The sequence below is a fragment of the Ornithorhynchus anatinus genome, chromosome 2 (genome assembly GCF_004115215.2).
Source record: "Ornithorhynchus anatinus isolate Pmale09 chromosome 2, mOrnAna1.pri.v4, whole genome shotgun sequence".
Classification (NCBI taxonomy): Eukaryota; Metazoa; Chordata; class Mammalia; order Monotremata; family Ornithorhynchidae; genus Ornithorhynchus; species Ornithorhynchus anatinus.
In genome coordinates, this window is record NC_041729.1 from 33,247,877 (window position 1) to 33,261,675 (window position 13,799).

General features: G+C 47.0%; 1 protein-coding gene across 3 annotated transcripts in view; it reads right to left on the reverse strand.

Annotated features, from left to right (window-relative positions):
• The window catches only part of LOC100080510 (CREB binding protein), a 189,986-nt gene that overhangs the window by 40,742 nt on the left and 135,445 nt on the right, over positions 1–13,799 (reverse strand). For all 3 annotated transcript variants that reach the window (XM_029058424.2, XM_029058425.2, XM_029058423.2), the window contains 3 exons: positions 12,413–12,592; positions 11,932–12,118; positions 745–863 (listed from right to left, as the gene is read on the reverse strand). In XM_029058424.2, coding sequence (XP_028914257.1) covers positions 745–863; positions 11,932–12,118; positions 12,413–12,592 — 486 coding nt within the window. The remainder of the gene's footprint in view (positions 1–744; positions 864–11,931; positions 12,119–12,412; positions 12,593–13,799) is intronic.

Here is a 13,799-nt window from a genome sequence, read left to right on the forward strand (position 1 = left end):
GATTAGAAGCACAGCCCAACTCTGGACTGCGGCTCTCTCAGTGTATCAGACTGGCAGCACGGAATAGTTCGACCAGGACTGGACCGATGTATACAGCCCTGCTTCCCTCTGACAGTGGTAGTGAAAGGGTCAGACTCAACCAGATTCTTTTGGGAAGTAAGGTAAGATTCTTGGTGTATTTTCCACACCAGCCAAATCTGCTTAGTGACAGCTAGAGCCCTGGTCTGTAAACAGTATCAGATGCATTTGTAAGTTTTTGCACAAAACTGTAGAGAGGTCTTGGCAGTGCTCTGCAATTTTCCTGGTATCTGTTGTGCTGCGAGGATCACATCCGCAGTGGGGCACTTTTGCTGGAAGTCTTAAGTCGCATTAGCCACCCCACCTCTGCCCCTTCCCTTACACACTGTTCCCCCGGGCCTGACACACCTATTCTCCCCCTATCAGACAGCCGACGGCCTCCCCGTTGTCAAAATCTTCCTAAAATCCCACCTCCTCCAACGAGTTTTCCCCGATCGATTTCCGAGCACTTGTAGGCATTTCCTCTTGGGCAGGGACCGCCTAGTACAGTGCACCACACCAAGTGGGAGCTCAATAGATGCCACGATGACTACTACTTCCGCTATTCCCTCCCATTCCCGCTCCCTCTCCACCACTGAAAGGAAGCTTCGTTAGCCCGACCCAATTCGAGACAACTGTCGGGCAATGTTCCGGAATGAGAAGAACGTTTAAATGCCGCTAACTCACTGGGATTCCTAGAAGCTGGGGGTCCACGGGCTGCCTGAAGGGTAGAGACTCCGGGTCCTGTCGATATAATGCTTCCAGGGTCGGCATGAGAGCCTGGCGCAGCTCCTCTGGTTTGAAGACTGTAGTGAAAAAAACAAAACAAAACTTCGACGATGAAAATCTTCCCTCAATTAGTGTCTCGAGAGCTAATCTTATTAGAGCGTACACTTGTTATGACGCAGTGAGCCCGGGCTGAGCTCTGTTATATCCAACACATCCAGATGGATTAGCATGTAATTGGACATCGTCGTGGTTTGCAGTATTGGGGAAACAAACACTTATTCCCATTTGCCCCAGACAGACTATTCCCACTGTCTGCTCACGATTTTTACGGAAACTTTTAGCTTCATGAGTCTGGAACTATGAGCTACACAGTTCTGGGGGTTCAGTTTTAGTTGCTTAATGGCTTCAGACATTCGACTTTAGTTTTTTAACGGTCACCAGGTTCTATCAAATAGCATAGACTGTAAGTTTGTCCTCTGGATGTCAGTTCGTTGCGGGCCGGGAACGTAGCTACCAACTATTCTAATCGCATGCGCTATCCCAAGCGCTTGGTATAGTGCCCTGAACACAGTGAGCGCTCAATAAATACGATTCACTGATATGCAACCATTTAACTCATCCATATAAAACTTGTAAGGAGGAAGAATTGAGCCTCGTATTTTAGACCTCTGGTCAAACTGAGTGATGTCAGGAGCAATTTCAAAAAATTGTAGAGTTGAGTCGAGTTCTACTTGAGGCAGACCAACTTTTAAACTTTTCGCCTAATGGGAGATTGGGAGTCAGAAGATCCAGATCCAGAAGTTCAAGTCCCGGCTCCAACGCTCGCCTCTGGTGTGACCTAAGGCATGTCACAGCTTCTTGGTGGCTTAATTTCCTTAACTGAAAATGGGAATAAAACATGTGTCTTGCTTTCCTCTGAGACTCTCAGCCCTTGGTGGGACTGGGGATGGGCCCACTCCGATAATTCCTTATTTACCTCAGTGCTTAGAATAGGGCTTGACACACCGTAAGTGCTACATATAAATACCATTATTATGATGATGATAATGATGGCTACCTGAGATGGATGAGCAACCTTACAAATTATTTTCAAAAAGGATCACGTTCAAAAATATTTTGTGTCCAAGAAGAAACTTTCCTTGGGCTTATCTGCATTTACTGTAGCAACTTTTTTTACACTAACCACCTCCCAACTCTTGTACTGCTCTCCTACCACTAGGAGAAGAGAACACTTCAGTTACCTAGAAAGGTTTTTTCTGAAAATCAAGGGATGGAGACAAGTTATAAGGGATAGCACTCATAAGATCTGTGGATCAGGAACATCAAATAGTTATTTGGGAGGAGCAAAGGACAGTTTGTTGGCAGCTTATTCTTCCACATTATCAAAACTGCTCTCTTCTTTTCTTAGTACCCTATCTGCTTCCCAGCTCTTTACTAGCTCTTCTTCAGCTCTTTATCTCTTCTCCCTCCCCAATACACCTTCTCTGTTAGCCTGTCCTGGGTGGAGAAAAGAAAAGATGTTCTCTTTCCCACAGATTGTGGGAATGCACAAAAGAATTAGTAGACAGGATAACCTGCCCTGAGGGATTTTACAATCTACTGAGGGAGACAGAGATTTAAATAAGTACAGACAAGAGTAGGTAGCAGAATAAAAGATAAGCATTTAAGAAGTGCCACTGAGTGGGGAGGGAGGCCTGTGAGCATCCAAGAGTTTAATACTACTACTACTACTAATAATAATAATAATGTTGGTATTTGTTAAGCGCTTACTATGTGCAGAGCACTGTTTTAAGTGCTGGGGTAGATACAGGGCAATCAGGTTGTCCCACATGAGGCTCACAGTCTTAATCCCCATTTTACAAATGAGGGAAATGAGGCACAGAGAAATTATATGACTTGCCCAAAGTCACACAGCTGACAAGTGGCAGAGCCGGAATTCGAACCCATGACCTGTGACTCCCAAGCCCGGGCTCTTTCCATTGAGCCACACTGCTCCTCTAGAGTTTATCTGATATCTAGAGTTTAGATAATAGAAGTGATGAAGAGGCAGTTAGGAAATCTAGGGTGGGAAAATGAGATTAATCTGGGAAGGCCTGTGGGAGGAGATGTGATTTCAGAAGGGTTTTGAAGACTGGGAGAATTGTGGCCTATTGGAAGCAAGAGATTGGCAGTGGGACAGATGAGCACAAGGCACAGTGAATCGGTTGGTTTGAGAAAACAGAAATGGCTTCAAAAATATATTTACATATTCATACGCTTACTCTCATTGGGCTACCAAAAGAACAGAAAGTTTAGGAAGAATATACAGAATGTTTTTACCCCTTCATGTTTTGGTTATATCACAACAGCAAAATTAGGGGGCACAAGGCTCTGGGCAAGGTCCCCTCAACCTCTCAGCTGCCTCTGACACCGTGGACCACCCCCTTTTCCGGGAAACGTTATCCAACCTTGGCTTCACTGACTCTTTCCTCTCCTGGTTCTCCTCATCTCTCTAGCTCCTTCTCCTTCTCAGTCTCCTTTGCAGGCTCCTCCCTCTGCCTCCCACCCCCTAACTGTGGGAATCCCTCAAGTTTCAGTTCTTGGTCCCCTTCTATTCTCCACCTTCACCCACTCCCATGGAGAACTCATTCACTCCCATGGCTTCAACTACAACCTCTATGCAGATGGCACCTAAATCCACATCTCCAGCCCTGATCACGCTCCCCTTCTCCAGGCTTGCATCTCCACCTGCCTTCAAGACATCCGGGTGTCCTCCTGTCACCTCAAACTTAACATGTCCCAAACAGAGCTCCTTATTTTCCCACCCAAACACTGTCCTCCCCCTGATTTTCCCATCACTGTAGATGGCACCACCAACCTTCCTGTCTCACTAGCCTGTGACTTTGGAGTTATCCTTGACTCCTCTCTCTCATTCAACCAACATACTCAATCCGTCAGCAAACCCTACGGTCCCACCTTCATTACATTGCAAAAATCCGCCCATTCCTCTCCATCCACACTGCTAGCAAGTTAATACAATCACTCATCCTATCCTGCCTGGATTACAGCACCAGCCTCCTTGCTGACCTCCCAGCCTCCTGTCTCTCCCCACTCCAGCCCATATTTCACTCTGCTGACCGGATCATTTTCCTACAAAAGTGTTCTGGACACATCACCCTGCCTCAAAAAACTCCAGTGGTTGCCCTTCCACCTCCATATCATTCATTTATTCAATAGTATTTACTGGGCGCTATGTGCAGAGCACAGTACTAAGCACTTGGAATGTAAAATTCGGCATAGACAATCCCTGCCCAATAACGGGCTCACAGTCTAAACAGGGAAACAGACAGCAAAGCAAAAAAGAACAAAACAAGTAGTCTGGTGTAGATATCATCAAGATAAATAGAATCATAGATATATACACATCATTAACAAAATAAATAGAGTAATAAAAATATATACAAATATGCACAGTGCTGAGGGGAGGGGAAGGGGGAAGAGCAGAGGGCAGGAGAAGGGGGAATGGGGAGGGGAGGAGGAGCAGAGGGAAAGGGAGGGCTCAGGCTGGGAAGGCCTCCTGGAGGAGGTGAGCTCTCATTAGGGCTTTGAAGAGGGGAAGAGAGTTAGTTTGGCAGATGTGAGAAGGGAGGGTATTCCGGGACAGCGGTAGGACGTGGGCCAGGGGTCGACGGCAGGACAGGCCTGAACGGGGGACCGTGAGGAGGTGAGCGGCAGAGGGTAATATCCAGTCGGGATATTACGAGAGCTTGTACCAGCAAAGAAGCAGTTTGGATGGAGAGGAAAGGGCGGATCTTGGCGATACTGTGAAGGTGAGACAGGCAGGCGTTGGTGACGGATTGGATGTGTGGGGTGAATGAGAGAGCAGAGTCAAGGATGACACCAAGGTTACGGGCCTGTGAGACGGGAAGGATGGTCGTGCCGCCCACGGTGAGGGGGAAGTCAGGGAAAGGACAGGGTTTGGTAGGGAAGATCAGGAGCTCAGTCTTAGACATGTTGAGCTTTAGGTGGCGGGCAGACATCCAGGTGGAGATGTCCTGAAGGCAGGAGACAAAAACTCCTCACCACTGGCTTTAAAGCAGTCTATCACCTCGCCCCCTCCTACCTCACTTCCCTTCTCTCTTTCTACAACCCAGCCCGCACACTTCGCTCCCCTAATGCTAACCTTCTCACTGGGCCTCCATCTCATCTGTCTTGCCACCGACGACTAGTCCACCTCCTCCCCTGGCCTGGGATTTCCTCCCTCCTCTAATCCGACAGACGGACGACTCTCCCCTGCTTCAAAGGCTTTTTGAAGGCACATCTCTTCCAAGAGGGCTTCCCCGACTTAGCACTCCCTTTCCTCTTCTCCCGCCCCTTCTGCGTCACCCTGACTTGTTCCCTTTGCTCTTCCCCACTTCCAGCCCCAAAGGACTTATGTACTTATCTGTCATTTTATTTACTTATATCGATGTCTATCTCCCTCACTCTGGACTGTGAGCTCGTTGTGGGAGGGAATGTCACTGTTTATTGTAGCAGTGTACTCAATATAGTTTGTGCTCAATAAAGACGACTGAATAAATGACTGAACACACTTTCCAACAAGAGCCCTGTTTAATTCGGGGTTCTGTAAGCATGAAATTCCCATGCTGAGAAGTAGTGTAGCCTAGCGGATAGAGTACAGGCCTGGAAGACAGAAGGGCCTGGATTCTAGTCTTGGCTCTGCCACTTGCCTGCTGTGTGACCTTAGGCAAGTCATTTCACTTCTCTGGGCCTCAGTCATCTCATCTTTAAAATGGAGATTAAGACTGGGAGCCCTACGTAGGACAGGGACAGTGTCCAACCTGATTACCTTGTATCTACCCCAGTGCTTAGATCACTGCCTGGCACTTAGTAAGAGTTTAACAAATACCACTTTTTTTTTTAAAAAAAAAGATACAGGAGAACTCATCGGGCCTTTATGCCTGATTTCACAATAGACTAACGCATGGCCAATGCTTACTTTCATGGTTGGCCTATTCGATTTTAAACGTTTGGCTTTTTTAAGCATGGAGATTTAAGAATTGGTAGTGTCTTGAAGTACTTCCTTCTGCCTAACCAAACTTATTATTGTGGCAATTAAGACTGTTTCCTCTTCTGCCTGTGGGGGGATGAAGGGATGAGTGATTGGGGGAGACGAGCCTGCCTTTACCCCTTCTTACATTCTCTGGCTTTCGCAAAGCTCCCACTGGCATCAAGATGGAGAACTGCTTAGGTGCTCTCAGCAGCCCAACTCCTCCTCCATATGGTAACTGAGTAGTGATTTCTTTAGCATGCAAAAGGAGGTTTCTGGAGCCATCCAATTGCAAGACAACCAAGAGATGTCAGCGAGAACTCTCTAAAGGAAGCGCACAGAGTTGTAAGGGTTGTGAAGACACCCCTCCCATCTTTACTATGGCCTGGGATCCTTTCTTCAGGAATGCCTGGGAATCCTTTAGGGGTTTCTTAGATTGTGAGCTCCATACGGAACAGAAATCTGATTATTTTATATGGACTCCAGAACTTAGCACAAAGTTACTAAATACCAGAACTAACTTGAAGAATTAGTTGGTCTCTTGTTTCCAGACCAAAAACCCAAGAGCTTTGAATTGTTTTATTTGTTCTAATTTTCCAATCCTAAACTGAATTTGAGATTCAAATACGAATCTGATCAAAGTCGAGTGGAGTGAGAGGATCACTTTCTTGCTCTTGCGTAATGTGCTTTTATAACTTCCCCACATCATTTGGTTTATTTTTATTATAGCTTAATGACTCCCATGTCTTTTTTTGGCATGTCTGTGCCTAGCCAGTTTAGCTTGTTTTTGCCCCTATGGGCAGGGAATGAGTCTGTTTATTGTCATTTTATTCTCTCCCAAGTGCTTAGTACAGTGCTCTGCACACGATAAGCCTTCAATAAATACGGCTGACTGAATGAATGAAAGGTATCCCTTATTAAATTGATCCTTTTTAAAATGGGTCATTTATCTGATTTGTATGTCACTTTGACTCTCTCATATGGTGTTAACACATCGGCTCAATTTAATGTTCTCAGCAAGGTTAATGAACCTTTCGATTCCATCATATGGGGGAATGAAAAAGATTATTTTAAACTCAGGAATGATTTTTGTGGAGAACCATCCACCATCCCTCCACTTCGAATGAGAGACACCAACTAGTTTTTCGATTCAAAAATCTCCAGCCAGTTTTGCGCACCACCCTAATAATGCTGGTATTTGTTAAGCGCTTATTATGTGCAGAGCACTGTTCTAAGTGCCGGGGTAGATATGGGGTAATCAGATTGTCCCACGTGAGGCTCACAGTGTTAACCCCCATTTTACACCCTAACAGGAGTATGGAATTGGAAAAACAAAAGTCTGGGACCACGCTGCCATCAAGAAGGGAGTGACTTTCTTAGAGCAAAAGCTTCTCATGAGGAAAGAGACAAGGGGGCAAAAGAGAAAACATTGCCAGACGTTACAGACATTAAGCATAACAACACAACAAGGGATAGACTGTTTGTGTGCCCAAAGTGGCCGGGACTGCGGAATCCTCATTGGCCTTTTCAGCCACATATGCACTCACAGGTGCATTTCACTGTCAGTGGTTTCATCTTTGAACATGAGGGACAACTACACAAACACAGCATAAAACACATCTACCTCATTCATTGATGAGAGTCGTCAGAGGGCGGAATTAAAGCGTTTATGAAGTAATTTCCGGTCTTGAAGACCTTTCACTCTTTCTGAAAAGGACATGATATCGGACCGACAAGATCTGCTCTTCCAAAAGTCCTACGTCCTGTCCGTTGAGCTTTTCTAGTCATCTGTAAATTGTCCCGAAGGTCTGTCCCAACACCTTCCCAAACACAGTTGAGTCTGGATATATTAGGGATTGTCTCTCTCCCTTCTCTCTCAGGTTGCCCTCTTTTTTGACTGTTTCACTTTTCACGACTCATTAAAACCACCAAACGTGGACCCGTGTGAAGCAGGGCCCGTGTCTGATTACACTGTATCTACCCCAATACTTATCACAGGTTTGGCATGTAGGACGAGCCTGTGGCGGAAATGAAAGGAGATCAAAAAAACTCGGGGATGCTACTCATCAACAGCTCTGGTGAAAGTGAGTGGTGGGAGAAGAGGTGAAAATTCAAACTAAAATGAGCTTTTCACATTATCACTGGATTTCAGAAATGACTGAAGGAGAGCCTCAGCGTGGAGGTGAAAACAAGGTTTTAGAGGGAAATTTCGGGGGAATTTTTAGTGTGGCAGCCAGTTTGCTGAGTGTACAGGAGAAAGCAGAAGAACCCTCTAGACTGTGAGCTCGTTGTGGGCAGGGAATGTGTCTGTTTGTTGTTGTATTGTACCCTCCCAAGTGCTAGGTACAGTGCTTTGCACACAACAAGTGCTCAATAAATGGAATTGAATAAATGAACCAACAGCAGAAATGCCAGAGAAGTATCCATCTGCCGCTGCCAGGGGCAACAGCGTTTTTGGAGGAACCACGTGATGGTTGCCCTCCTGGACACAGATTCTAATACCCCTCAATTCTGCAACGTTTTCCTTCGACATCCCTAAACTGGGTCGAAATGCTGAGAAGAGCCGTGGAACAAAATCCCTTTCTTTTAGTACCTCTTCCTTGCCTCCTCCCGTGGCCAAATATGGGCCTGGCACTGAATGCTTCCATTTGGGCCTCTTCCCATCCTTAGCCTTGGGCAGTAAGAGAGCCAGTGTCCATCTGGGTTCTGCTTTTGACCCCTGGAATGGACTCCAGATCAGACTGCCTCCACGGAGCAGGGCCCGGGCTTTCTCTAATACTTGTAACTCAAGATTGTAGAAGGCGGCTCCCTTCTCCCATTCTCAGCACCACGCCAGGGAGAGGAGGGCAGGCAGGGGAGGCATTTTCCGCTGTACCCTCAGGGCCACTTTCAGAGCTGGTTCCAAAAGAGGTGAGGCGAGTGTTGGCCAAGGAGGCCAGCGGGGAGGTGAATTCCAAACTTTTAGATTCCCCAGGCGAGCACCACTTGGTTCTCTATTAGGATGTCAGGATTAGCTTTCATCACGATACTTGAAAGAGTACATGGGGACACTGGAAACAATCCTGAGGACAGACAACGATTGAAAGGTTGGAAAAAGAAGGCCCAGTTTGGAAGTCCTAAAGGAATTGGGGGTGCCCAGCCTAGAGAAGAGAAGCACCAAGGGGTGGCTTTAAAACTGCAATTCAGTACAAGACGTTTCTATGGGGAGGATGCTGACGGGGTGGGCTTCATTTTCAATGAAGACTGAAAAGAGGAAATAGCCTAACATACAAGCAGGAGAAATTTCTATTGCAATCGGTACGATAAAACACAGGAACAAGGCTCCCAAGAGAGGTTGTGGAGGAACCATTCCTGGAGATGGTTAATAAAAAGAACAGACAACCATCTTTCCTCGATGGTTCATTCGTTGACCTGCCCGAAGGCAGGGGATTGGCCCAGATAACCTCTCTCCAGGCCCCGTCTCTATTAGTCCTTGATTCAATTCTCCATGCTATTCAGTTCCCCCATCAAGTGCTGACGGCTTGCATGGAAGAGGAAAGCAGCAGAAAGAAAACATGAAACTCAAGGGTTCTGCATTTAAGAGAGGAACTGTACACTGACTAAAGACTTGATACAATCCAGGAAAGGAGTGGAAATTCCAAATGTCACTGGAAAAATGATTGCTTTTGGCCAGGCATTCTGATCCTATCTTTGCTCTTCCTCCTCCTCCTCCCCCCGCACTCCTTCTCCTCTTCTTTCAAGCTCTCCTCTGGTTTCCTGAGTCTGTGAATGAGAGCCAGCCTTTTCATTCTGGAAATAATCCACCAACTGGAGAAACATGACAAATATCCAGAATGGAGGTGGGGGTCAAGATGCCTCAGAATGAAGCTCCTACAGGACAGACCGAAGTGAACGGTCAATGCCATCCATAGCTCTTAAGTACCAACCTTGTGCCAAGCACTGAACTAGGCCCTAAAGCACAGTGCCAGATAATGAGAACTCCACTAGGCATTGGATATTTTGTACAATCAAGCTGGATATTCTCCACCTCTGAAAATAGATTTTGGCCTTTAATCTTAACTTTCAATCCTGAAGTCCTCTTCCGGATCATTTACCTCACTTCTCTCATGCCCTTCCTGCGATCCTCGCTTCCGTTCGCTTGGCACCTGCCTCCCTGAATGTGTTGGGGTGTCAGCTAGACTTCTGCTGGAGCACAGAGCAGCAGCGGGTGACAAAAACAAACTGTTCTTCTTTGGCTCAAAGTCTGGGACACTAAGGAAGGCCCCTCTGAAATCATATCCTATAGAGGAGGCTTCCCAAGTTCATTTCTCAACTTCACTGCTGGTATCCCCCTTTTGCCTCTTCACCATTTATGCTCCACCGTAGTACTTCTGAACATACCGTACTGGAGGCCAGGGTACGTCTATCGCCTCTGTTGTATTGTACTGTATTCTCCCAAATCCTCAGTGGAGTGCTCTGTAATGCTCAATAAATGCTATCGACTGATCGATCTTTCCTGATTACAAAAGCATCAACTCAGGAACCTGTCCCCTTTTCCTTTTCATTCCGCTCAGTAATTAATTTTAGTGTCTGTCTCCCCAGGTTGACGGTAAGCTACTGGAGGGCAGGAATCATGCCTACTACTTTTATTGTACTTCCTCCAGTGCTCTGTTCAGCGTATAAAAGACGCACTCGATCAGTGGGAATCCCACGTGGGAGAGGGGCTGTGTCCAACCCCATTTGCTTGCATCCACCCCAGCTCTTAGTACAGCGCCTGACAGAGAGAAGTGCTTAACAAATTCAATGATTACTTATTATCATTATTACTACTGCATGGTAGATTGAAGGCACTCTCTTATTAACTGTTCTCCTGTTGCTCTGCTTCTTCCTGGGCTCTCTGAAGTTGCCATTTATTCCCCTATTTATTTTGTTAATGAGGTGTTCATCCCCTTGATTCTATTTGCCGTGATTAAGTTGTCTTGTTTTTTGTCCGTCTGTCTCCCGCAATTAAGACTGTAAGCCTGTCAACGGGCAGGGATTGTCTCTATCTGTTGCCGAACTGTACATTCCAAACGCTCAGTACAGTGCTCTGCACATAGTAAGCGCTCAATAAATACTACTGAATGAATTACTGTTCTCCACTGTCTGCCATATTGCTAAACCATCTAGGGCTTTGGAATACTTCAAGGATTTGCCAGTGGCAAACTCCGATTGAAAACGTCATGGGAATTTAGCAACCATTGGGCCAAAGTCCACAGAGGGAAGGGGCCATTGTTTCACTTCTGAAACATCTCCCAGGTGTTTAGTGATATGCTCTGCACTCACTAATTGCTCAACAAATATCACGAATGGAACACTGAACCAAAACAACAAAAAAATGAGGTGAGATCAAGGAGGCAAAGAGGCAACAAACCAAACATCTGTTGGAGATGGAGTGGCAAGGAGAACTGAAAAACTCCATCGGACCCTCTCAGAGCTAGTGCTGGCTCACATGCTGCCACTAGGTCATTTTTCCCCGAAGCAAAGCCAGGAGTGGGGATTTCTTTATAAAATTAGTCAGCTCGGCTAACTTGTCATCATCAGAAAACACTTATGCTTTCAATATGAGAAAAGAGTTGAAATTTCCGACATCTACAAGTTTCTATCTACTCTGTACCACAGGGTGTTGGTTTCTGGGGGTAGGAGCCGAGTCCCGTATCTAGACCGACTACTTATTTGAGCCCAAAAGGAGCCAGAAACTTTAGCTTTTCAAACTGCATATCTGTGCTGAGAGAGGCTCAGGGAAGCTTGCGATCAACCAAGTGGGGTGTTCTCAGGCTCCCTTGCAAGAGGCGCTGAGCTCGTCTACTGAGTTGCTGGGAGGCAGACGCGGTCAGGGATCGGAGGGAAAATCAGAAACACCTCTGTTTCAACCAGTCTGGCTTTGGGCAGGCCTACCCTGACCCGGCTTGGGCGGGGCTCTCCCGTTTGCCCTATTTACCGGGAACCTCTGGGTAGTTCACTCTCTGCGGCCCATCAGACGGTAAAACGGGGATGCAGACAGCAGGAAAAGGAGGGCGGGTGCCATCTGCTTTACTCCCGCTTTTGTAGTTCTAAGAAAAATGAGGTTGAACGAACCAAAAAAGAAATCTGCGTACTTTTTTTACGAGGCTGAGAAGGAGACGTAGACTGAGAAGTCGTGCCGTTGGTGCTATTCTCCTCCTCCTCTTTAGGTTCTACTTTAACTTCAGGTTTCTTTTCTTCCACTTCCATCGGCTCCTGCTTCGTCTCCGTTACCTCGGTTTCTTCTTTGACTTGGGAGGATCTCTGTAAATCGTCTTCCAGCTACAGGGAGGGAAAGCAGGACGACAGGAATAAGGGCTTGGACCTCCCAGCTCATCTACCAGTAGTCCGAAAACGCTCTCTAGTCCTGTGAATGCGATAGCCCAGAACTACCGGGCCACGGGATGACGGACAACAGAACCCCGCAAGAGTAAAACACCGGAGCCGGGTGGCGTCCTGGACTAAAAGCATTACGTCTCGTATCTTTTAAAGGCCGAGACGGAACCCATCGACGAAAACAAGCCTCTATCCTCTGCTGCCTTCCACACTGCACCGCGTCAAAGACAAGCGACTCACCTCCGTTCTAGGCTCTACTTTGGTTTCAGCAGGATCGGGTTCGGCGTCCTCGGTTTTGTTCTCTGGTTTGATTTCCGGCATCGGCGCATCAGGGCCTGGCTGCTGAGAGTTGGTTTCGGCGCTGGTCACCGAGGCAGGAGTAGGAACCCGGTTGTCGATGCTAGCTGCGGCCTGGGAGAGCTGGGGGACCGGGGGGGGGGGGGACGGGACGGGGAAACGGGTATTATTTTCCAAAGTAGGGGATTTATTAAGCATCTACCAGCGTGGCTCAGTGGAAAGAGCCCGGGCTTGGGAGTCACAGGTCAAGGATTCGAATCCCGGCTCTGCCACTTGGCAGCTGTGTGACTGTGGGCAAGTCACTTCACTTCTCTGGGCCTCAGTTACCTCATCTGTAAAATGGGGATTAACTGTGGGCCTCACGTGGGACAACCTAATGACCCTGTATCTACCCCAGCGCTTAGAACGGTGCTCCATACATAGTAAGCGCTTAACAAATACCAACATTATTATTATTATACGCCACACGCCGGGCTAAGGGCCAGGGTTAGATACAAGACAGTCAGATCAGACAGAGTCCCAGACATGGTCTCAAGTTCTAAAAGGTAGGGAAGGCAGATAGCTAAGCCCCACTGTACAGGTGAAGAAACTAAGGCACAGAGCAGTTCAGTGATTTTCCTAAGGTCACGTGCAAGCCAGCGGCAGAGCCTGAACTCACACTCAGTTCACGTGACCCCGCCGACTCCCCTCCAGGATAATATTGTAGTAATAATAATGTTGGTGTTTGTTAAGCGCTTACTATGTGCAGAGCACTGTTCTAAGCGCTGGGGTAGATACAGGGTCATCAGGTTGTCCCAGGTGGGGCTCACAGTTAATCCCCATTTTACAGATGAAGTAACTGAGGCCCAGAGAAGTGAAGTGACTTGCCCACAGTCACACAGCTGACAAGTGGCGGAGCCGGGATTCGAACCCATGACCCCAGACTCCCAAGACCAGACTCCTTCCACTGAGCCACGCTGCTTCTCCAACAGGTACTATTTCTGTTAGACTAAACTGTTAACTGTTCATTGGTAATCAGAAATCAAATGAATGAAGCATTCCTTTTCCTTCCGCAAACGACAAAAGGTTGGCTCTCTACACTGCCCAATCTCATGCCGGCATCTCTGACGCACAGCCCCGTCTCCATTTTACAGACAGGAAAATTGAGCACATAGGATTAAGTCATTGGTCCAAAGTCACGGAGGAGAAAAGCAGCAGAGTGAGGAATAGAGGCTAATTTTCCCGACTAGCGTTCAGTTCCAAAGGAACAGAACAAGCGTTCCACAATTTCAGAGATTTTCATCTAAATAAAAACAAAAACGATGCACTTAAAATGCCTTTTTTCCTTTCA